The sequence below is a fragment of the Calypte anna genome, chromosome 10 (assembly GCF_003957555.1).
Source record: "Calypte anna isolate BGI_N300 chromosome 10, bCalAnn1_v1.p, whole genome shotgun sequence".
Taxonomy (NCBI): Eukaryota; Metazoa; Chordata; class Aves; order Apodiformes; family Trochilidae; genus Calypte; species Calypte anna.
This window is the reverse complement of record NC_044256.1, coordinates 2,910,820-2,934,697: the sequence shown is the minus strand read 5'-3', so window position 1 is coordinate 2,934,697 and position 23,878 is coordinate 2,910,820. Positions and strand designations below refer to the sequence as shown.

Sequence of the window (23,878 nt, the reverse complement as noted above, 5' to 3'; positions counted from 1 at the left end):
CCACAGCAGGCTCAGTACTGCAGAATCTCCAGCACCCAAAACCGGGCCGGGTGCTGCAGAACCCCCACCCCACCCCTGGCCGGGGACGTCCGGGACAATAAACGTCCCGGTACCGGGTGAGCAGCCGAACAAGCCCCCGGTCTGGAGTCCCGGAGCTGCGGTACCGCGGGTGGCGTGTGACAGGTCCCACGGCAGCCCCGCACCCGCAGGAACGATCCCTCGTGGAACCGGCACCCCCGCCCCGGGTGGGGATCGGTGTCACCCGGCGGTACCGGGAGTTTCGGAACCTGGCTCACAACAACCGACCCAGCCCCGGAGCTCAACGGAACCGCTCCGAACAGACCGGTAACACCATCCCGGCTCCCAGCGCCCGTTTTGCCGCTCCGTGGGGGGATTTCCCGTGGGTTTGTCCCTTTCCCACCCGAGCCCGTGGGAAGGTTCGGTTCCCCCCTCCCCTCCCAGCCCTTGTGGGGGGGGGAGATCGCACATCCAGAACCCGGCACCTTCCTGGCGTCCCGAAGTACCGGGAGGCGGATCCCAAAGAACCGGGGGGGGGATCCCAAAGCACCGGGGGGATCCCACAGTACCGGGGAGGGGGGATCCCACAGTAGCGAGGGGGGGGATCCCAAAGAGCCAGGGGGGGGGATCCCAGAAGTACCGGGGGGGGGATCCCCCCGCGGCCCCCGGTGGGAGATTTTCCACGGGGAAATCACCGGGAAAGGGTTAAAGGGCGAGGCCGGGAGGGCTCTCCCGGGGCGGTAAACAACAACGCTTCCCGCTCCCCCCCTCGGCCCCCCCCACGGCCTTACCGGAGACCTCCCGAGCTTCGGAACCCACCCGAGCGCGGCGGTACCGAGCCACCCGCAAACCGGATCCACCCGCGTCCAATCCCCCCCCCCTTCCCGGTACCGTCCAACAGTACAGGCCTGCCCCCCCCCCCTCAGTATCCTCCCTCCTCAGCTCCCCCGGTGCTGCCCTCCCGCCCCCCTCCCGCGAAGCTCCCCCCCCCCCCCCCCCCACGTCGGGGAACGGCGCCGTTACCTCGGGCAGGCCCCGGGAGCGGGTGTGTGCCGGTCCCTGCGCGGCCGCCTGGGCTCCGCCCGCAGCTCAGCCTCTTCCCTTTCCCCCCCTCCACCCCCGCGCCCGCCCCTCCTCAGCCCGGACGGAAACGGGGCGGCGGGGGCGGGGCCCGCAGGCGGAAGCGCCCGCCCCGCTTCCGGGTACGGCGGCGGGCAACGGAAAGCGGCGGAGGGCGGCACCCGGAAACAGCGCGGAACGGGGAAAGGGGAGGGGCGAGGCGGCCTCCAGCCAATGGCACGGCGAGGCTGAAGGGCGGCTTCCGGTTCCGGCGGGTATAAAGCGGAGGAGCGCGGGGTACGGGTGGGCAGTGCGGGAGGAGACGGAGCGGAGGCTGCGGGAGCGCAGGTCAGGGCGGGACCGGGGGTGCTGCGGCCTCGCCGCTCCCCTCGGCAGCGTGCGGGGCTGCGCTCTGCTCCCTGCGGGCAGCGGGTGTGGGGATGCCCTGCTGAAGGGGGTCCGTGGGTGTGCGGGGTCCGTGGGTGTGCGGGGTCCGTGGGTGTGCGGGGTCCGTGGCGTGGAATCTCCGCGGGAGCGGGAAGAGGTTGGGGCTTTTTGTTGTCACCTCAGGGGCTGCTCCTGTGTGTTCTGGGAGCGATGCGTCCCCGGAATGGGGCTGGGGGGGGGGTTTAGGCTCCTGAGTGCCCCTCCTGCCCGCGGTGTCCCCGCTCCTTCGGGGCCGCGGGGCGTGGGGACACTTTTTGGGGGCTCCGTGCTGCCCCTCCCGCCCTGCCTGGTCCCCCCGGGTGGCAGCCGGTGTCTGTGGTCGCTGCAGGTGGGGTCGGCATGGCGGATGAGGAGATCGCGGCGCTGGTGGTGGACAACGGGTCCGGGATGTGCAAGGCGGGCTTTGCGGGGGACGACGCCCCCCGAGCCGTGTTCCCCTCCATCGTGGGGCGTCCCCGGCACCAGGGCGTGATGGTGGGCATGGGGCAGAAGGACAGCTACGTGGGGGACGAGGCCCAGAGCAAGAGGGGCATCCTCACCCTGAAGTACCCCATCGAGCACGGCATCGTCACCAACTGGGACGACATGGAGAAGATCTGGCACCACACCTTCTACAACGAGCTGCGGGTGGCCCCGGAGGAGCACCCCGTCCTGCTGACTGAGGCTCCCCTCAACCCCAAGGCCAACCGGGAGAAGATGACCCAGATCATGTTCGAGACCTTCAACACCCCGGCCATGTACGTGGCCATCCAGGCCGTGCTGTCCCTCTACGCCTCCGGTCGCACCACTGGCATCGTCATGGACTCGGGGGACGGCGTCACCCACACCGTGCCCATCTACGAGGGGTACGCCCTGCCCCACGCCATCCTGCGCCTGGACCTGGCCGGCAGGGACCTGACCGACTACCTGATGAAGATCCTGACGGAGAGGGGCTACAGCTTCACCACCACGGCCGAGAGGGAGATCGTGCGGGACATCAAGGAGAAGCTGTGCTACGTGGCCCTGGACTTCGAGCAGGAGATGGCCACGGCCGCCTCCTCCTCCTCCCTGGAGAAGAGCTACGAGCTGCCCGACGGGCAGGTCATCACCATCGGCAACGAGCGGTTCCGCTGCCCCGAGTCCATCTTCCAGCCTTCCTTCCTGGGCATGGAATCCTGCGGGATCCACGAGACCACCTTCAACTCCATCATGAAGTGCGACGTGGACATCCGCAAGGACCTCTACGCCAACACCGTCCTCTCGGGGGGCACCACCATGTACCCCGGCATCGCCGACAGGATGCAGAAGGAGATCACGGCCCTGGCGCCCAGCACCATGAAGATCAAGATCATCGCTCCCCCAGAGAGGAAATATTCCGTCTGGATCGGGGGCTCCATCCTCGCCTCCCTCTCCACCTTCCAGCAGATGTGGATCAGCAAGCAGGAGTATGACGAGTCCGGGCCCTCCATCGTCCACCGCAAATGCTTCTAGAGGGGCAGCCACCTCCCTCCCACCCGGACCACGCTCCTTCCTCTCTCCCTTCCCACGTTTTAACCCTTTCTTGAGGTTTTTCAAGAGTCTCACGTGTTCCTAGGCCGTGGCCCTCCCGGCTTGCTGCTTCTCCTCCTCCTCCTCCCAGCACTCCTGCTCGGGGCTCGGAGGCTGCCAGGGAGGGGTTTGGGGGGGTCGTTCACATTCCCCGTGTCACAAGTGTAGGGTGCCACTCGTGTCACGCTTGTCACCTTCGGCTTTGTCACCTCGAGCTGTGTCACCTCTGCCTCATTTGTAAGAACACAAATAAACTCCTTAGGCTGGGAAAGCACTGCAAGAGGCTGGGTTTGTTTTCTCTCAGGGTGGGCTCTGCCTTCTCCCTGTGAAGGGTGTGACACCAGGTACCATGACACCAGGTACCATGACACCAGGTACCATGACACCAGGTACCATGACACCAGGTACCATCTTGGACCTCCAGCTGCCTTCAGAGACCCAAATTTGGGGTAAATCCTCTACAAATGGTGTCGGGGCTCCTTTTAGAGCCACTGAGGGCTCCGCAGACCATTTTAAGAGCTGTTAGCGAGGCAAGCTCGCCTGGTATGTGGCTCTCGCAGCCCTTGTGTACTTTCATGGTAGTGTTGGCTGTTTTTAGCAGCTCTCATGGCAAGCAGTGCTGGCACCTCCCGGGGATCACTGACCCACCGGGCCGCCGCTGCTCCTTTTTTGGGAGAAGCAGCAGACAGAGCTGGGGCTTGCCCGTTGCCGGGAAGCTGGACCCCTCCTGCTCCACCTCGTCGTCTCCTTTCCCCGGAGGAGAGGTGGGAACCGCCCCGTTAATCGCCGGTACCGGGAGGACCGCTCAGACCCGGCCGCTCCTCAGCCCCCCCGGCCCTCAGGGACCGCCGCCTGCCGCCGCTCCCTCTTAACCCCTCGGTCGGCCGCCTATTGGCTCTCTCTCCCTCGTCACGCCACGGGCAGCCAATCAGCGGCGTTCCCATCCCGGCGCCGCCTGTGCCCTCCGCGCTCCTCCCTCGGTGGACTCGGTTTCCCAGGGTGCATCGCGTACCCGCAGCACTTCCGCTTCCGGTACGTCCCGGGGCTGCGGGCAGAGCGGTACCGTGGGGGGGCTGCGGGCCGGGGCTTGGGCGGCGGGAACGGGGCTGGGACCCCCGGGACGCCCCGCTGAGCGGCCGCATCGCCCTCTGTGTACCGGGAGAGGGGGGGTTCGGGGGCTGGGGGATGCGCCTGGCGGGCCGGGCCTTGGTCTTGGCGTCTTCTCCGCCTCCCCGGGGGGTTTGTGCCTCCCCTCAGCCCCACGGGAGCCTTGAGGGTGGGGTAGGAGCCTGATAATCCCGGCCCGGTGCTGGTCCTGCTTGTGTCCTGCCCCATGTGGAGGGTGTGGAAGCGTCTAAGGGCTGCGTGGCTGGGGCAGGGCCTGACCTGGCTTCGTTTTCCTCCTTTCCGGGAGGTCTCGGGGCGGCTTTCTGAGGAGCTGCCATGGCCCTGCCCGAGTGGCACATCGCCGTGAAGCTGGCAGATCAGCCCCTGGCTCCCAAATCCATCCTCCATTTGCCGGAGACAGAGCTGGGAGAATGCCCGCTGGGGGGCTGCAGCATCTCCTACCTCAAGCAGCTCATCACTGGCAAACTGCAAGAGTCTGTCCCGGACCCTGAGCTCATTGGTAGGTGCCTGGGGGGACGGGAGGGTCCTGGCAAAGCTTTCTTTGTAAGACGTTGGTTTGGGTCAGAAACCTCCTGTGCTTGTGCTTCTGAGGTCTCTTAGGGCGGGCTTGGCTAGAGGGGGGGTTGTGCTTTCCCTGTGCTGCAGGGGGAGAACCCCCAGGCTGAGGCTGCTCCAGGTGTTTACCTGGAGGTGTTTCCCTCCCCCAGATCTCATCTACTGTGGCCGGAAGCTGAGGGATGAGCAGACCCTGGATTTTTATGGGATCCAGTCTGGCTCCACTGTCCATGTCCTGAGGAAGTCCTGGCCTGAGCCTGACCAGAAGCCAGGTGAGGAAAGGGCAGGGGGGGGATCATCTCCTCCTCAGGTGTGCTGGGTGTGGGCTGAGGAGCAGCTTCTCTGGTGATCCCTTCCTGGGAGGCTGCTCTGAGGGCTGGGCTTGGTGTGTTTGTTTGGGAACCCTCCCCTTCCAGCAGCAGGAAGGGGGTGTGGGTGTTTTCCTGCTGATGGGAGAGCTGAGGAATGAGCCAGGGAATGTTGGGGGGGGGGTGAACATCCCTTCCTGGCCTGGCTGTGACCAACTGAAGGGTGTTGCCTGGGGCTGGGGGACAAAGTCACTCAGCTGGCTGAGCAGCCTGGGTGTTTCCAGGCTGCCTGACTGCAGAATAAGGGGTGGCAGTTCAGAGCTGTCCCTACAGCTCCTGTGGGGTGTCCTGTGGGAGAGTCCTGTGGGGTGTCCCGTGGGAGTGTCCTGTGGGGTGTCCCGTGGGAGTGTCCTGTGGGAGTGTCCTGTGGGGTGTCCCGTGGGAGTGTCCTGTGGGAGTGTCCTGTGGGAGTGTCCTGTGGGGTGTCCCGTGGGAGTGTCCTGTGGGGTGTCCCGTGGGAGTGTCCTGTGGGGTGCCCTGTGGGAGTGTCCTGTGGGGTGTCCTGTGGGAGTGTCCTGTGGGAGTGGCCTGTGGGAGTGTCCTGTGGGAGTGTCCTGTGGGAGTGTCCCGTGGGGTGTCCTGTGGGGGTGTCCCGTGGGGTGTCCGTGGGGTGCCCGTGGGGTGTCCGTGGGGTGCCCTGTGGGAGTGCCCCGTGGGGGTGTCCCGTGGGGGTGTCCCGTGGGGGTGTCCTGTGGGGTGTCCCGTGGGGGTGCCCCGTGGGGTGCCCTGTGGGAGTGTCCCGTGGGAGTGTCCCGTGGGAGTGTCCTGTGGGGTGTCCCGTGGGAGTGTCCCGTGGGGTGCCCCGTGGGGGTGTCCTGTGGGAATGTCCTGTGGGAGTGTCCTGTGGGAGTGTCCTGTGGGAGTGTCCCGTGGGGTGTCCTGTGGGAGTGTCCCGTGGGGTGTCCTGTGGGGGTGTCCCGTGGGGTGTCCCGTGGGGGTGTCCCGTGGGGTGTCCCGTGGGGTGTCCCGTGGGGTGCCCTGTGGGAGTGTCCTGTGGGAGTGTCCCGTGGGGGTGTCCTGTGGGGTGCCCGTGGGGTGCCCCGTGGGGTGCCCTGTGGGAGTGTCCCGTGGGGTGCCCTGTGGGAGTGTCCCGTGGGAGTGTCCTGTGGGGTGTCCCGTGGGAGTGTCCCGTGGGGTGCCCCGTGGGGGTGTCCCGTGGGAGTGTCCCATGGGGGTGTCCCGTGGGGGTGTCCCGTGGGGGTGTCCTGTGGGGTGTCCTGTGGGGTGTCCCGTGGGGTGTCCCGTGGGGGTGTCCCGTGGGGGTGTCCCGTGGGGTGTCCCGTGGGGTGTCCCGTGGGGGTGTCCCGTGGGGGTGTCCCGTGGGGGTGTCCCGTGGGGTGTCCTGTGGGAGTGTCCTGTGGGAGTGTCCCGTGGGGGTGTCCCGTGGGGGTGTCCCGTGGGGGTGTCCCGTGGGGTGCCCCGTGGGGGTGCCCCGTGGGGTGCCCCGTGGGGTGCCCCGTGGGGGTGTCCCGTGGGGGTGTCCCGTGGGGTGTCCCGTGGGGGTGTCCCGTGGGGTTTCCTGTGGGGTGTCCACAGGAGGTGACTGCAGACATCCCCAGCCCTGGGACTGCAGGAATCACTCACAATCAGTCCCTGCCCTGCTCCTCTGGAATGGTCAAGTCCCCTTGGATTAAAGGGTGTGTGGGGTGGTTGGTGAAGCTTCCAGAGGGAATAACCTGTGTTTCCTTCCCTTGCTTCCCTTCCCTCAGAGCCTGTGGATAAGGTGGCAGCCATCCGGGAATTCCGGGTGCTCCACACTGCCCTGCACAGCAGCCCTGCCTACAGAGATGCAGTGAGTGGGGCTTCCTGCCCTCCTGCCAGGCTGCATCCTGGCTGGAGAGATTCCCTGAGGATGCTCTGATGTCTCTGGTAGGTCTTCAAAATGCTGGGGAACAAGGAGTCTCTGGATCAGATCATCGTGGCCACTCCGGGCCTCAGCAGTGACCCCGTTGCTTTGGGTGAGTCTGGGTGGGATCCAGAGGGGCTGAGAGCAGCCCAGTGAGCACGAGCAGTGGTGGGTTCTTGATACAGGGAAGGGAGAGTTTCCCTTTTCTGGAGAAAATGTCCTTTTGTGGTACATAAGTGTCAGGGTTTAACACTGGGCTGGCAATTAAACCCAAGTGACAGCTGCTCTCTGTTAATCCCCCTCTCCTCCCTGATAAGGAAAGAAGAGAGAATAAGGGAGAGAGACTGATGGGTTGGAAACTAAACTACACAGCTTTGATGAAACAGGAATGATAAATAGGAAAAATTATTAAATCTATACAAATATACAGGAAAATTGATCCCAGGTTCCTCCCCCCCAATAACTCTCACGTCACCACCAAGGCTGCAGGGCAGCCCTGGGAAAGTCCAGGCTGGAATCCTGGGGTCAGCAGCAGTTGGGAGCTGGAGGCAGGAACACACAGATTCAGGCTGGAATGGATCAGGAGCACAGGCAGAGGAAGGGATGGAATCCTCCCAGGATGCTGAAGCAAACAAGGAGAGGAGAAGAAGGGGAAGCAGGAAGGGGTTGGATCCTTGTGATTCCTCAAATTTATCCTGAGGATGAGGTGTATGGGATGGAATCCTCTGTTTGGTCAATTCTGGCATCTCTCTTGTCTGTTCCTCCCTAAAGGAGGCTGCAGGTGGGACCTCTTTACTCCTTTTCTCCTTCTGGAGGGCAAAATGTTCCTCAGAGCTGAGCAGCTCTTGGCTCTGCAGCCCATTCTCCAGCAGGAACTATAACCCTGGAGTGGGATCAGTCCCAGGAGCAGACACTGCCTGAGAAACTTGCTGTTCATTTCAGCAGTGCAGCTGCTGACAAGAGACTGAGCTGAAAGCAAAAGTCCAAGACAGAAAATCCCCTTTATCCTGACCCAAACCAGGACCATAAGTCAGGTGTCAGAGCTGTGCTCTGCTGGGGATGGGTGCTGGCTTGGAAAGGATCAGGGATGTGGAGCCCAAAGGGGAGCAGGGAGGGGGATTGGTGTTCTTTGCCAGCTGCAAAGCATCCCAGGAATGTTCATGGCATTTAACCAGCCTGGGCAGTCAGCAGCTTTTTGGCACCAGGCTTTGGGGCAGGTGGAAGGTGTGGGGTGTTTGTGGTGGGGGTGAGCTGGGTGCCAGGTTTGGGCCTGACCTGGAGGTGTGAGATCTGCTGGGAAGGGCTCGTTCCTGGGGTGTGTGGCTGTGGCCAGGAGTCCCCCCAGGAAGATGCAAAAAGCTTCAGGGAGAACAATAATGGAATATTGGTGGTGTCTTGAAGTGGCTTGGGTCCTCACAAGCAGTTTGTTGTTTTGCTTTTTCCCATTGCTTTTTCCTGTTCCCTGCATCCTGTCTCTCTCTCCTGTTTCCTGGCCCCTCCCAGGAGTTCTGCAGGACAAGGATCTCTTCTCAGTGTTTGCAGACCCCAGCATGCTGGACACGTGAGTTGTGTGTGGTGTTGTCACACTGCCACGCTGTCACACACAGAGAGTTCTGCTCTCTCTGCCAGCACAGACAGGCCAGGGAGGGCAGGATCAGGCTCCTCTTCCTCAGCAGCAGGGAGGAAGGACCCAAGTCTTGGATCCGCAGCTCCCTCCAGGCAGGGCTGAACCCCCAGAGCAGTTGGGGGGAGATGGGGCTGTGGTCACACCCAGCCCATGGGCTGACACTGCTGGTGCACCTCTAGTCTGTCAGCCAGAACCTCTGCACCACTTTGGGGTTTCTGCCTGGAAGAAAAGACCCCCCAAAAGTTCTCTGCCTGCAAAGGAGATGTTTCCACACACCCCCCACCCCCCCAAGACTCTGTTTTCATCTTCCATCTCCATAGTGAGGCTGAGACCTTCTGGTCCTCCCTTCATGGCTCCAACCTCCTTCCTGCAGGGAGCTGCTCCCCTGGGGAGGAGGTGTCAGGGGGGTGGGCTCAGCACAGCCTGAGGGGAGGGGGTTTCCTTTTCTCACTCTTGCTCTCCAGGCTCATTCCAGCTCACCCAGCTCTGGTCAATGCCATCGTCCTGGTCCTGCACTCAGTGGCAGGCAGCACCCCCCTCCCAGCCCCAGAGACCTCCTCCAGGGCCATGGCCTCCAGCTCCTACAGGGACATGCCAGGTACCTGCAGCCCCACGGGGGAGGGGGCTGCCTGCAGAGATGGGGGGCTGTGGGCTCTGCAGCCAAGTGGGTGCTCTGGGCTGGAAGGAAAAGAGAGGTTTGTGTTCCTGAGCTGGGGAGATGCACTGTGGGCTGAGGGGTTTTGCTCCCTGTGAGGCATTTTAACCTCAGGGCCTCTCCCAGCTAAGCTTTTCTGATGACTTGGTGGCCACAGCACTCTGCTGGCCTGTTGGGCAGAGGGGTCTGGCTGCTGCTCACCTGCTGCTGAGGCACAAGCACCCTCCAGGTTCCTCACTTGGGGCCTGACTCCTGCCAGCACCCACTTTTCTGCATCTCTTGGGTCTCCTCTCTGTCCCAGGTGGCTTCCTCTTTGAAGGTCTCTCTGATGATGAAGATGACTTCCACCAGGTAAGCACCCAGCTCTTCCTGTGGCCCTTCAAACCTCCAGAACTTTCCTCTCTTCTTGCCTCCTGACCAACAGGAGCTGCTCTGGCTCCTGGGGGTGTTGTGGAGAGAAACACCTCAGTGTGTGTGTGTGCTTGGGGGTGCTCTCTGAGTTGGGTTTTTCTCGAAGCACAGCTCAGAGAAGCTCTTGTGCTCAGTGTAAACCCCTTCCTAGCCCAGGGGGTGCAGAGAGCAGGCTGTGTGCAGGGGAGTGTGGCTGAGAAGCCATGGCAGTGTGGAGCCAGCCCCCTCTCTGAGGCAGGGACCTCTTCCTTCCTTTCCAAAGGAGAAAATCTTTTCCATGAGAAACTGCAGATTTACATCAAAAAAAGTGCTTGTCAGTAGCTAATTGCTTTGCTGCAGGCTGAGAACACTTTGTTTTTAAGCTGATGGATGATCCATTAAAAAGTTTACTGCCAGTTTCTGCACTTCTCAGGGGAACACACTTGCTCTGGGTTTGGTTTTTTTTCCAGTCGAGCAGAGGTGTTGGACTGGATGATCTTGGAGGTCTCTTCCAACAGTCACACTCTGTGACCTGTTCCCTCTGAGCCTCCTCCTCCTCTGGATGACTGTGGGAGGGCTGGGGGCCTTGCCAGGGTGACCCCCAGGTTAGGGAGGCTCAGGCTGGATGTTGGGAAACAGTTTTTTCACTGAGGGGGTTGTCAGGCATTGGAATGGCCCAGGTCAGGGGTGGGGTCTTCCCTGGAAGTATTTACAAGGTCGTTATAATTCATGAGGTAATTAATGAGGTATTTAATAGTTAGATTAGGGTGTTGGTCAGAGTTTGGGCTGGATGATCTTGGAGGGAGGCCTAAAACATTCTGTGATTCAGGTTTTGTTGGAAGAGGAGGCACCTCTGGTCCATCCTGTGGGTTTAAAAAGCTCCACACTCCATTTTTCAAGTCCTGTAGGAAAGGGATCCCAGGGAAAGAGCACAGGAGGAGCCAGATCTTCCTGGGACACAGCCACCAGCATCAAGAGGTGGTTGTATTGGGGTTTTTTTTTCCCTTCCCTGCAGAGCACAAGATCCACCCCCTCCAGCAGCACCCCTGGTTCCCGTCCGGCTTCCCTCGGCTACACGGGGGCTGCAGGACCCCGGCCCATCACCCAGAGTGAGCTGGCTACTGCCCTGGCCCTGGCCAGCACCCCAGAGAGCAGCTCCCACACACCCACCCCTGGCACACAGGTATGCTGAGACACTCCTGGGCCCTAAAACCAGCTGATGAGACACTCCTGGGCCCTAAAACCAGCTGATGAGACACTCCTGGGCCCTAAAACCAGCTGGTGAGACACTCCTGGGTTCTAAAACCAGATGGTGAGACACTCCTGGGTTCTAAAACCAGATGATGAGACACTCCTGGGCTCTGAAACCTGCTGGTGAGACACTCCTGGGTTCTAAAACCAGCTGGTGAGACACCCCTGTGCCCTAAAACCAGCTGGTGAGACACTCTTGGGCTCTATAACCAGCTGCTGAGACGTTTCTGTGCCCTAAAACCAGCTGGTGAGACACCCCTGGTCCCTAAAACCAGCTGGTGAGACACCCCTGGTCCCTAAAACCAGCTGATGAGTCATTCCTGGTCCCTAAAACCAGCTGGTGAGACACTCCTGGGCCCTAAAACCATCTCCTGACCGAGCACCAGCCCTGCTGAGGTCTGGGAAGCCTTGCTGGGGTTTTTCTGTTTGTTTTTTTTTTTTTTATGTCTGGAGTCCCCTCCAGTGGGAGGGTGGGAGTGCAGCAGGCATTGCTCTGTGCTGGCTTTGGTGCTCATTGTTCTCCTGATCCACAGCCAACTGATTTCCTCCTAGGGTCACTCCTCAGGGACCTCCCCCATGTCATCCAGTGTCCAGTCAGGAACACCCATCACCAATGACCTCTTCAGCCAGGCCTTGCAGCACGCCCTGCAGGCCTCAGGGCAGCCCAGCCTGCAGGTCAGTGGTGTAGCCTCTCCTTTTGGGTAACCCCTGGCAGCTCTGTGTCACCAGCACCTGGAGCCTTGCAGGGTGGAGGGAGTTCTTCCAGCTGCCTCCTTTCAGCTGAAAGGGCCATCTCTGGAGGAGTGGCAGTCCCAGGAGGTGTGACAGACCGGGGCAAAAGTACTGGCTGGAAGCAGGGAGGGGGTGGGCTGGTGGATTCGGGGAGTTTGCAGCCAGACTTGGAGCTTTCAGGATCTTTTTGGGTGCTCAGCATTGCTCTGGTGGGCCAGAGAGAGGTGGGAGGGTGCAGCGTGGAAGAGTGAGCTGCAAGGGGGGGGCTGTGCTGTTTCTGCTTGGCCTCTCACATCTCCCCTTGTGTCCCCCTTGTGTCCCCCTTGTGTCCCCCTTGTGTCCCTCTTGTGTCCCCCTTGTGTCCCCTTGTCTGTAGAGCCAGTGGCAGCCACAGCTTCAGCAGCTGAGGGACATGGGCATCCACGATGATGAGCTGAGTCTCCGAGCCCTGCAGGCCACTGGAGGGGACATCCAGGCTGCCCTAGAGCTCATCTTTGCTGGTGGGGCTCCCTAGCTGGACTGGTGAGTTGCACTGAGGTGGTTGTGATTTTCCTGGGTTTGGGAATTGGCCCCCTGCTCAAGGGCTCCTCCCTCCAGCATGGAGCTGCAGGAGTGGCTGCTCCTTTCTTGGCAGTGTGCTCCTGTTGGAGAGCACTGACTGTGCTTGAGCACAGCTCCTCCAGCTCCACATCCTTCTCCAGCTCCTTCTGGCCACCAGAACTTGGTCCAAGGTGGAGACAGAGGTGTCCCCTATGTGATGGAGGATGCAGCAGCCTTAGGTCTGCAGCACCAGGTTCTGCTGCCCCTTGTTTCCTTCCTGCCTCGGTCTATCTCGTGTGGCTGCTGTGGTCCCTCTGTGTTTGGCTGCATTAAATGGACTCTACTGACTCTCCTGTTGTTTGGGTTGTGATCTGTGCCAGGGTTGTGTTCCTGACCTGCTGGAAGCTCTTTCCCTGCTGCAGGGCTGCTGGTGCCTCAGCAGAGGGCACTCTGAGGGAGCAGAGCTGCTGCTGGGAGGACACCGGGTTTAGGGCTGGAGCTGACCTGGGTCAGACCAGTGCACAAGAAGTTGAGATGTTCTTCAAAAAGGTGCTGCAGAGAAGCATCCAGAAACCTGTCTGTGGTGTTGGGTGAGACTGGTAAATTCCTGCCAGCCGAGGTGCAGAAGTCGAAGGCCACCACAAGGTGACAGGAAGTATTAAAAAGACAAGGCCATGGGTTGAGGCATTGCAGAAAGGGAGCTGGGAGTCTGGATTGCCAGGAAGCTGAACAGGAGCCAGCAGTGTGCCCAGGTGGCCAAGAAGGCCAATGGCATCCTGGCCTGGCTCAGGAACAGCGTGGCCAGCAGGTCCAGGGAAGGGATTCTGCCCCTGTGCTCAGCCCTGGGGAGGCCACAGCTTGAGTCCTGTGTCCAGTTCTGGGCCCCTCAGCTCAGGAAGGAGATTGAGGTGCTGGAGCAGGTCCAGAGAAGAGCAAGGAGGCTGTGAAGGGATCCAGCAGAATTCCTGTGAGGAAGGGCTGAGGGAGCTGGGGGTGTTGAGGCTGGAGAAGAGGAGGCTCAGGGGAGACCTCATCACTCTCTACAACTCCCTGAAAGGAGGTTGGAGCCAGGGAGGGGTTGGTCTCTTTTCCCAGGCAACTCTCAGCAAGACAAGAGGGCACAAAAGGTCTCAAGTTGTGCCAGGGGAGGTTTAGGTTGGAGATGAGAAAGAATTTCTTTCTGGAGAGGGTGATCAGGCATTGGAATGGGCTGCCCAGGGAAGTAGTGGATTCTCCGTGTCTGGAGATATTTCCAAAGAGCCTGGATGTGGCACTGAGTGCCATGGGCTGGGAACCACAGGGGGAGTGGATCAAGGGTTGGACTTGATGATCTCTGAGGTCCCTTCCAACCCAGCCCATTCTGTGATTCTAAGATTGGCCAGGGAGTGTGAGCTGCTGCCTGATGGCTTGGGAGAAATGCCTGGTCTGTGACACAGTCAGCCTGGCTGCAGCCAGTGTTTTCTGAAGTGTTTTTTCATTCCACTGCCACCTTTGCAGTGCCCTGCACCTGAGCTACAAGGGCAATCCAAAGTGTTTGCCTGTAATTACAGTCCACGGGAGCTGGGAGAAGCCAGACCCCAGCTCAGCTTCACTCTGATTGTTCCACTGTGATTAACAAGGCATGAAGATATCTGCTTTGCCTGAAATGCCACCCTGTGTTACCAGGGAAGCTAAAAGCAGAAAATCCTCCCCTACCTTCATCCTGCCTGTGTTCCCCTCTAATTCCTCTCCAGCTTACGGGTGTTTGCTGATACCATCTCAGCTATCACCCAGCAAAGCTGGATCGTTCTCCCCAGGGCAGCCCATTGACTGAGAGAGACTTTAATCCTCTGGAGAGGATTAAGCCTCTCTGTAGGGAGGGTCTGGTTTTATTTTTCAATATGTAGGAGATAAGTTGTGATGGACATAACTGGCTTTCCAGACTGGACAGGCCCTTCCAGGTTCCTGCCCTCACTGCCTGCTTTGGAATCCCACTCCAGATGATGCCTGTGATCCCTTGTATGTGAAAACTGATTAATTTGTTCCCATCCCTGCTGTCTTCCTTCCTTGCTTTGCTGGGGGAGTGGATGGCATCTGCACAGCATCCTCCCTTCCTTCCCTGCAGTGGGGACCAGCCCTGCTGTCAGCCCAGCCTCACTCAGGATTAGCTGGATCACAGATGCTGCTGCCCAAAGCTGGGAGGGGTTTTCAGACTCTCACGGGGCTGGCAGGGCTTCTTTTGGGATCAGGGTGACTTGCTTGCTTTGCCATGCCAGTTCTCAGCTTGGGTTTCTTGGTTGTCCCCAGGTGGTATTGTTTTGGTTTGTATTTTTTTCAGGCCAGACTTTTCCCTTACGATTGGATGAGGGGAAGGCTGTGGATGTGGTCTCCCTGGACTTCAGCAAGGCCTTTGACACCATCTCCCATAGGATTCTCCTGGAAAAGCTGTCAGCCCACAGCTTGCACAGGAGCACCCTGTGCTGGGTTAGGAACTGGCTGGAGGGCCGGGCCCAGAGAGTGGTGCTGAACGGGGCTGATCCAGTTGGCGGCCGGTCATTAGTGGTGTCCCCCAGGGATCAGTGTTGGGCCCAGTGCTGTTCAATATCTTTATTGATGATTGAGATGAGGGGATTGAGTCCATCATCAGCAAATTCACAGATGACACCAAGCTGGGGGGGAGTGTGGATCAGCTGGAAGGCAGGAGGGCTCTGCAGAGGGACCTGGACAGACTGGAGAGTTGGGCTGATTCCAATGGGATGAGGTTCAACACAACAACCCCATGGGGAGCTCCAGGCTGGGCACAGAGTGGCAGAAAGGGAGCTGGGAGTCTGGATTGCCAGGAAGCTGAACAGGAGCCAGCAGTGTGCCCAGGTGGCCAAGAAGGCCAATGGCATCCTGGCCTGTATCAGGAACAGCGTGGCCAGCAGGTCCAGGGAAGGGATTCTGCCCCTGTGCTCAGCCCTAGGGAGGCCACAGCTTGAGTCCTGTGTCCAGTTCTGGGCCCCCCAGTTCAGGAAGGAGCTTGAGATGCTGGAGCAGGTCCAGAGAAGAGCAAGGAGGCTGTGAAGGGATCCAGCAGAATTCCTGTGAGGAAGGGCTGAGGGAGCTGGGGGTGTTGAGGCTGGAGAAGAGGAGGCTCAGGGGAGACCTCATCACTCTCTCCAACTCCCTGAAAGGAGGTTGGAGCCAGGGGGGGGTTGGGCTCTTTTCCCAGGCAACTCTCAGCAAGACAAGAGGGCAGGGTCTCAAGTTGTGCCAGGGGAGGTTTAGGTTGGAGATTAGAAAGAATTTCTTTACTGAGAGGGTGATCAGGCATTGGAATGGGCTGCCCAGGGAAGTAGTGGATTCTCCGTGTCTGGAGATCTTTCCAAAGAGCCTGGATGTGGCACTGAGTGCCATGGGCTGGGAACCATGGGTGAGGGGATCAAGGGTTGGACTTGATGATCTCTGAGGTCCCTTCCAACCCAGACAATTCTGTGATTCTGTGATTCAAGCCTGTGTTTTGCGTGCAGGAATTTATTCCTCCTTCTTCTCCCTGCCTTCCCAGGTACTTACGAATCACCTGGAAATAACTTATTTTCCAGTGCCTTTTCCCCAGTGGCTTTCCTTGGCTGGCAGCACCAGATCCAAAGGCTTTCCCTGAACTGGCTCTGGCAGGGAGCTTGGCGCACGCGAGGCGGCGGCTGCCTGTGCTTCGCTCCCCTCCTCTCGCCTGCCTGTGGCTGCCCAGAATAGATGTGCTCAGCAACCAGGCAAATTTAGAGCTGCAGGGATGGGAAGAGAAGCTCTGCCTGGCACCTGCAGGGCTGCTGATGGAGGAGGAGGAGGAGGAGGAAGGGAAACTTTGATGCAGGAGCTCTTTAGGAGGGTGAAAGCTCAGAGTGCCTCAGAAGGGGCCAAGGGAGCGCTACCTTCCCACCTGCTCTGGTGGCCCAGTGTCTCCTGCCTCCTGCTTGGGGATCAAAAGCCACGGTGGCAGCCACCTCTGCCTACAGGGAGGGGAGAGAAACCTGCCAGGGAGAGGCATCAGGAGGTGCAGAGTCAGCTGGAGAGGCCCTTGGCCTGGGGTCATAGCCAAAACGTGGTTGATGAGGGTGTAGGCTCTTGTCTGAGCCCATTGCCCTGGTCATTGGAGGAATCCCAACAAAATGGGAATGTCACTGGGAGAGACTGGGAGTTGTTGCTTGCTGAGAAAGCAGCAAAGCCCAGGCTCTAAATTGTCAGTGGCTGAATGCAAGAGTTTCTGCTGCTTGGGAAGGAGTTGGGATGTGCTCTCTCCTGCCTTGCCTCCTCCCATTTTTTCCATCCTTGGTGCCACTGCCCTGACACCTTCCCTTCTTCCTGCAGCACCTCTGCTCATTCCTTCCACGTGTGGGCTGGGTGTGCAGCCACCCTCGTTGGGGCTCAGCTTGCCTGTCTCCTAGCTGCATGCCCAGCTCCAGTGTTTGCCAGCCAAGCAGCCATGGCCTGACCTCCCCAGGCACTGCTGTGGCCAGGAAGTGCCTCGCTAAACCTCTGGAAGAGGTGGAGGTCAGATCATGGTTCCTCAACCTAAGCACTTTCAGAGGGGACTTTCTGATGTTAATTTCCATTTTTCAAAGAGAAATTTGTGCTTCAGTTCCTCCTTTGCCTGGAGTGGAGCTGACAAGGGAAGCAATAACAGCAGCTGTTTGTTCTCAGTCATCTCTATTTCTTCTGCTGCTTGATCATCAATGCTGGCCCATTGTGGACACCTGCAGGGGTTGGTGGTTTGGCTGGGATCTTGACTCCTCACCATATGTGTCCTTCTCTTCTACTTTAGCTACTTTGATGTCTTTTTTTCCCAGTTTCCACCTTGTCTAGTTTTTTTTCTTTTTTGCCTGAGACAGTCTCGAGCTGATCATCTCCCTGAGGGTGTTTTCCCAGCAAAAAGGTTGAGATGGAACAAAATCTCCCAAGCTCTGCATCCATGATGGCTTCTGCAGCACCCCAGCCTGTGTGTGGCTGCCCCCCTCCCTCCTCCTCTGCTTTCCCAAGGCTGGAGCCTCCCTGGGTGTGAGCACAACTGGGAAGATGGGTCCCAGGAGCAGATGTTGGAGGTATTTGTTGTCTCCCTGCAGATGCAGTCTCTCTGGTGTGGGTGTGCTTGGGTAGTTTGTTGAATCAGATCATAAACAGCCAAAGTTCAAAGTTTCAAGCTCTTCAGCCTGGATTTCTGGCTTCAGATGACTCGTCCTGGAGAGATTTCTCCTTATCTCCTCCATGCCCCTGGTATTTCAAACTGTTTCTCCCTCCCACAGCCAAGCAGAGGCTCTCAGCATCCCCTGCTTGCAGGACCCTGGTGCAGGAATTAAATCCCTTAAACCTGTGTTTTGCCCAACATTATCCAGCAACGTGCAAGAGCCAGCAGAGTCCCTGCTGCAATGCCCCTGCTCATCCTGCCTCTCTGTACTGAGCATCTTTCTTTTCTCCCCAGCTGTGTGGGACTCCACATCTTGGCCTCCCAGCTCCTCTCTGGCATGGGAATTCAGAAGATTGGTGAAGGTGACTTTATCCAGAGCTGCTGTGGTGTAGGATGCAGCAGCTCAGCATCTCCCTTTGGGACTTTTTAGGGTAGGAGTGAGCTCGAGCAGCCCATCAGGATACATCCATGTTGCCAACAGCAGCAAAGAACTTGTTGTCTTTGCAAAGGGCTCTGTGGTTTCCTGGCTGCTTTCAGCTTTGTCCTGGTGGGAAAAGCAGAGGTGTCAGGAAATGTGAAGGGAATTTTTAGTTTTTCTGCAGTTAGCTTTGTGCTGGTTCTGGGAGGGAAAGCAAAGGGAAGGAGGGGATGGCAGGGACTGGTGGGATTTCCTTGGCAATAAGGGAATCTTTGCTTTACTCTTCTTTCAGGTAAAATTTTGAGGAAGGAGGAAAGAGTTTTACTGATGGTGGGACAGCTGCTGAGGAACAAGGTGAGAGCAGGAGAGGTGATTTAATGCTGTGTCCTGTGGGGCTCAGTCCCACTCCTGGCATGAAGCAATGTTCTTCTTTACAAATGAGGAAAGCTCTTGCTTTAGTCCTCAAAACATCCTTCTCAAGCTGAGCTTTGCAGAGCTGGGACTCCCTGTGATGCCAGCACAATAAAGGAGTGTGGGTTTAAGGGAACTGACTGTATCTTAACTTGCTGAAAGCAGAAATGTACTGAAAATGTCATGCCATGAAAATATTTTTATTTCCTACTATTTATACTCTTCTAATACTTCAAAATCACAGTGTTTATGAACAGTTGTTTTGTACATAGTAGTGCATGTAGTTCCAGATCTGCCTGACAAGGACACTTGACTTTAAGAGTATGGTAAACAAAAGGAAAATTCAGAGGGAAGGGGATAAACATCCCCCTGACTTTGAAATTAAGACAATGGCTGAGGTGCTGGTTTTGAACATGAAGTTTCCTGTCTCTAGTCCTCTTGAGCTGAGCCTGGAAACTCTAAACAAAACACAGAAAAAAACCCCAGTGCTCCTTAAGGTGAAACCAGAGATTTTTGGGAGCATTTCTGACCAACCTGGTCTTTCTAGCTGACTTCTGGGTGTTCCAGGCTGCTGAAATGGTTGGCCCAAAATGACCCAGCTGGTTTTATCCCTATCACTGCAGTGAATACCTTGCTGATACAAGAGCTTGGGCTGCTTGTTCAGCAGGATTTATGAGTTTAGGTGTTGAGTTTGATGGAGAAGCTGGAGAGCTGTGGAGGGTGATAAAAGCATCACATGTGTTCATGTAGGATGAGGACCAGAGTCCTCTGTCTTACTGCAATGGCAAATTGCAGATGCTGCAGAAAAACCTGAGAACAGGGTGGGTAGAGGAAGATCTGTCTCTTGATAGATTTTTTTCCATCCTCCAGCTGTCTGAGGTTTAGATATGGGGTGGTTGTGGTTAAGAGACCCCACAAAACTCCTTCTTTAAACACAGTTGAAGCTGTAGCCCCCGTGCCACCCCACAGCAAGGAGTTCAGTGCTTCACCCCCAGTTTACAAGTCCTTGAGCAGCTGGGAGTAGAGGATCAGCTGCAGCTGGGGGACTGTGTGTGTGTGGCACCAGTGACTCCTGGGGTCACACTCTAAAGGGATGGGTAGTGGCCCTGCTTTGATTTGGGGGCATCTGTGGAGCAGCAGCAGCAGCAGGTTCTAAGGAGAGTTGGGCAGTCAGGAAGAAAATTGTCACTTAATCTTGCTAAAGCAGGAATGGTTGGTAACGAGAGGAGAGCTCTGTAATCCCCCAGCAGTGCTCAGCAGGCTGCCCTGGTGTCCCGCAGAGCAAACTCCAAACTGTTTACCTCGGTGTTAATGGCATTGTTTGCATATTCCCATTTCCCTGGCCCTCTTCCAGGGAAGGGGGGGAGTGGAGGAAGCCTGCCTGAGGAAGGGCAGATGGGAGGCAGGAAGAAAGAGGAGCTCTTCCCTGCCCGGGGCACTGTCCCTTTCAAAAATTTTGACAGGTCCCAGAGAAAAAAACCAAGTCAAACAGGTCCAGCACATGGTGAGATCCTGAGCTGTTCCCACTCTCCTGCTGGAAAGGATGGCGAGCTTCCCATGTCTGCTGGGAGGAGGAACCAGTGCATCTGTGGTGCTGAGCCTTGGTGTCACCAGGCAGGCTCTGAATGGAAGCCAAGGACAGTGCTGAGCTCCAGTCACCTTCCTTCTGTGTCGCTTGGCCTGGGGCTGGCTAGCAGGGGCCAAAATAGGCAGGAGGAGCAAGAGGCAGAGCACTCCTTTAGGTTGACTCTCCCTTCCTTTGGGTGACTCTCCCTTCCTGGCCAGACAGAGACCACTGCTGGAAATACTGGAGGGCTACGAGGTTGACTTCATATCTTTAAATGAGTTTGCTTTCCTGAGCAGCCTTCACTTAATCTTATGTGCCTGGCCAGTTGGGAAGAGATTCTGTTGGCATGTGTCCCAGCAGCAGCTGGAAGTGGCCTCCTGGGGACCAGTTTGAAGTGGCCTCCTGGGGCACCAGTTTGAAGTGGCCTATTGGAGGACCAGTTGGAAGTGGTCTCCTGGGGGACCAGGGGATTTGCTTGGATTCCCCAGAGAAGAAGATGGGCTGAAACTCCAAGCTGAGCTATGGCAGAGAATCACAGAATTGGCTGGGTTGGAAGGGACCTCAGAGATCATCAAGTCCAACCCTTGATCCACTCCCGCTGCAGTTCCCAGCCCATGGCACTCAGTGCCACATCCAGGCTCTTTGGAAATATCTCCAGACACAGAGAATCCACTACTTCCCTGGGCAGCCCATTCCAGTGTCTGCTTTGTGTATGACCAGGAGGAGCTGCTAAAGGGGGCTCAGGAGGTTGGGGGTGGGCTGGTGGGTGCTGGACCCTTCTTTGGAGTGGTCAGAGCAGGTGGGAGGTGCAGGAATTGGGGCTTTGGAAGAGGTTGCTTTGCCCAGCCCTGAAACAGAGACGTTCCCACAGGAGAGCAGAGTCACTGCTCTGCAGCAGGAGGTGATGCTGCCCTGCCATCCAGGCCCTGCTAGGAAACAGAGGAGCCCAGCAGTGAGGAAAAGGAACCCAAACAGTTTCAGGTAAGGCAAAGAGCCTGGCCTGCTGGGCTCCCTGAGGAATACAGCTCTGATGTGCTGTGTGGAGTTAAGGTATCAACCTGCAGCTCTCCTGCTGGGAGTTGAAGCAGATCAGTCTCAACAAAGCAACTTATTCCTGTGCTTTTTAACTGTTTTAATCGGGCAGGACTCTACCTGAAGCCTTTGACAGCCCTGTCTGAGAGGCTGTGTGTGCTGCCGGCAGCCTGCCACACCGACATGCAGCTGCTTCACCTCCTTGCCTGCTTCCCTGGCTCATTTTTCAAACCCTGGTGGTGGCATTTAGCAGGTGGGAACTTCTGAGCCCATTAGTGACCCTTCTTGGGGCAGGAGGTGTGATGTGCTGTCCTTCAGCGTGTGGGCAGGACTGAGAGGGGAAGGTACAGTGACCCCTCAGCACCTCCAGGTTCCATCCAGCTCCAGGAGCTGATGGAGGGAGGTGGCCCTTGTGAAAACATCTTGCCTGGAGAGGCTGTGGGGTTGACAGGCAGAACAGTGGCTTTAGAAGGGGATGGGTGAGGTTTCAGTAGCTGTCTGCAGGGAATGTGAGCTGTGGGGAGGATTGGTGTGTTGAAAGCCAAATGCAGCAGCTTGCTGAGGAGTGATCTGCTTTGCTTCCTCACTTCCTTCACTTGGTCACCTGAGGACTAAAAGGCCTATTGGGCAGTGACAAAAGAAACACTTTTGTAATTTCACTAGGAATTGGAAGTGGAATTTCACTTTTTCCCCCTCTAAATCCATTCTTGTCTAAGTTTGCTTGCTCCCAAAGGCAAAACGCAAGGGGTAAGGAATAGGAGTTCTGCTTTTCCAGAGCTCTCTAATGTCATTATACACTTGTGTCCCAGGCTCATGGCACATCAGTCCCTCCAGCAGCACCCAGGCAGGGTTTAACAGAGCATTTCCCATGCTCTGGATCAAAACTTGCAGCCTCCCTGTCTCAGTGGGCACACAGGCACTCGTGTGTCACGAGGGACCCCGTGCACAGCCTCAGCCCTTGGTGCCACGTTCTTTGCACCCTTCTGACAACAGCCAGGGCTTGAGGTGAGCTTGTCAGGTTTGTGGAAGAGGTGGCACTACAGAGAAGCTGGGTTTTGCTGAGATAAGAATGCCTTGAGTAGTTTTATCATGTAAGGTGTGTTGAGACCCATCACGGCTCTCAGCTGTTCTCATTACTGACCTGGGGTTAGCAGGAGGTGATTGATACCTCCTTGTGGATGATGTTCTAAGGTAGCTGCCTTGCTGGAATAAAAAGAGAGGAAAACAGGAGTTCTCTTGAGAGAATGCCTGGGCCACAAGCACTCAAGCAGTTTATCTTCTCTCCTGTTGGGACTAAAACTGTTCCTCTTAAGGCAAATCTGTGCTTTGTGATTTTTGGAAGCTACTTGGAGAAAGCTGCCTTCTGATCTATGCTGGAACAGGGAAGCATGATCTGGAAAAAACCCTGCATTGTGGAAGTTTTGCTACGTGAAGTGAGGCAGATGGGGACCTCTGTGGGGGAGCAGGGCTGAGCAAGGAGCTGGTGCCTGGAATCCAACCTCTTGTACCCACGTTCCTTGCCTGTAGCTGAGGACGTGGCAGGTGTCAGAGCAGGTCTGGAGCAAACCCTCTGCTTGAGCAACCTTGAAACCAAGCTCTGCTCTGCTCTCCTCCCATGTGGCCAAGCTGGGCTGCTCCTTGATGAACCAAGTGCAGCTTTGTGAGCAATATCTGGAGCTCTCTGTGGCACAGCACAGCCCGTGGGGAGCTCACGGGGTTTTGTTTTTTTTCCCAAGACATTACACTGTGGGTGGCCTGCCACTCCCTTCCACTCTCCAGATATTTCCCAGGTGTTGAAATCACCTCCCCCAGTGTTGCCCTGTGCACTCATCTGATGTTTCTACATCTGTGGGAGTTTGGCTCACCCAGCTTATCAGTCTTGTTGCTGCTCTGGAGGAGCTTGTGGGGAGGAAAAAGAAGGCTAAAGGCAGCTGTGGCTTCTGGAGGGAGCAAAGGCATTTTGATTAAAGCTCAGTTTTAATAAACACCATTCCTTTGAAGAGTTATAACCAGCATTTTTGGAGTGTTCTTGCTGCTTCCACCGCTGTCACTTTTTACTTCTCTGCTTCAGGCTGATGTGCTGGAGAGGGCAGCAGGAGGTCTTGGCACAGAGGTGAATTAAACCTCTGCACACCCAGGTGGCTGCTGTGGTCTCTTCCTTAGCAAAAGCAAACAGTTCCCCAGTGTTGTTTTGAATCCAGGACCTCAACGCAGTCATGTCCATGGGGTGGCTTAGCTTGGGGTCTAGGAGATGGAGTGGGTATTGTGTTGAAGCAGTAGGAGCCTTAGCTGAACCCCTCCAGACTCCTGGGTTGGTTTGATGCTGAATTTTATACACAGGAGCATTGTATTTAGGAAAAAAACCAAAAAAACCCCAAAAAAACAAAACCCAACAAACCTCAAAGCTACCCATGCAGAATGCCCAGAACTGGGAGTTGCAGGGAAGGAAAAGGGAAGAGCAAAGGATTTACTGTTCTCATATGGCAGAAACTCTCCTTGTTCAGCTCTCATCAGAACCCTTCTGTATTTCCAGTTGGCAACTTTTTGAGTGGGAGTTGAAAGCCAGTTTCCCAGCCCACCAGCTGCATCATGTCATGGAAGGCAAAGCAGATAGTAACATATGCAAGCCCAAATCTGGGGAGGGATGCAAAATGCTAAGTCCCCACGTCTGTCAAGGAACCTGCCTGGCTTGTATGGCTTGGGCTGTTGATCTATGAAGAGCATTTCTTTTTCATCCCTGCCTGTGTGTAAGAGCCTTAATGCATCAGATATTTTTCAGCAAGCCTTCTCTGCAAGAAAACAAGAGATAAGAGGGTTCAGCACCTCTGGAAGCAATGGGGCAGGCAGAGAGATGCATCCACCTCTGGGGCAGGGGGAAATGGGCAGTTGTTTGGAGGTGAGGAGCAATGCAAAAGGGTTCAAGGCTCATTCACCACGTGCAAAAGTGAAAAGCCTGAGCTGATTTGTATCTTCTCACGCTGCAATTACCCGAGCAGATATTTGTTTAAAGAGAAAGATAAAAAAACCCAAGGGTAGAGTTGGTGGGAAATTCCTCCGGGTCCTTAAAATTCACCATTAGCAAGCTCATTAGTTTTTTTTGCTTCCTCCAAAATGTCCCCCCAGCTCCCCTCCCCACCCTGCTGGGCTCCTTCAGGACTTGAGCAGAC

At 57.1% G+C, this 23,878-nt stretch overlaps 3 protein-coding genes across 4 annotated transcripts in view; 2 read left to right on the top strand and 1 right to left on the bottom strand.

Annotated features, from left to right (window-relative positions):
• ARID3B (AT-rich interaction domain 3B) overlaps positions 1–1,134 on the bottom strand; it is a 36,833-nt gene extending 35,699 nt beyond the window's left edge. For both annotated transcript variants that reach the window (XM_030457199.1, XM_030457200.1), the window contains exon 1: positions 1,042–1,134. The gene's annotated coding sequence lies outside the window, so the exon portion shown is untranslated. The remainder of the gene's footprint in view (positions 1–1,041) is intronic.
• A 192-nt stretch (positions 1,135–1,326) lies between these two features.
• LOC103532802 (actin, cytoplasmic type 5) lies at positions 1,327–3,327 on the top strand. The gene is made up of 2 exons (XM_030457225.1): positions 1,327–1,425; positions 1,853–3,327. The coding sequence occupies exon 2, from the start codon at positions 1,864–1,866 to the stop codon at positions 2,992–2,994; it is 1,131 nt and encodes a 376-aa protein (XP_030313085.1). The 5' UTR covers positions 1,327–1,425; positions 1,853–1,863; the 3' UTR covers positions 2,995–3,327.
• Positions 3,328–4,060: 733 nt separating this feature from the next.
• Positions 4,061–12,486, top strand: UBL7 (ubiquitin like 7). The gene is made up of 12 exons (XM_008498597.2): positions 4,061–4,110; positions 4,466–4,678; positions 4,887–5,006; positions 6,812–6,894; positions 6,976–7,060; positions 8,452–8,509; positions 9,040–9,173; positions 9,532–9,581; positions 10,636–10,803; positions 11,424–11,546; positions 11,980–12,125; positions 12,305–12,486. The coding sequence occupies exons 2-11, from the start codon at positions 4,495–4,497 to the stop codon at positions 12,115–12,117; spliced, it is 1,143 nt and encodes a 380-aa protein (XP_008496819.1). The 5' UTR covers positions 4,061–4,110; positions 4,466–4,494; the 3' UTR covers positions 12,118–12,125; positions 12,305–12,486.
• The last annotated feature ends 11,392 nt before the right edge of the window (positions 12,487–23,878 follow it).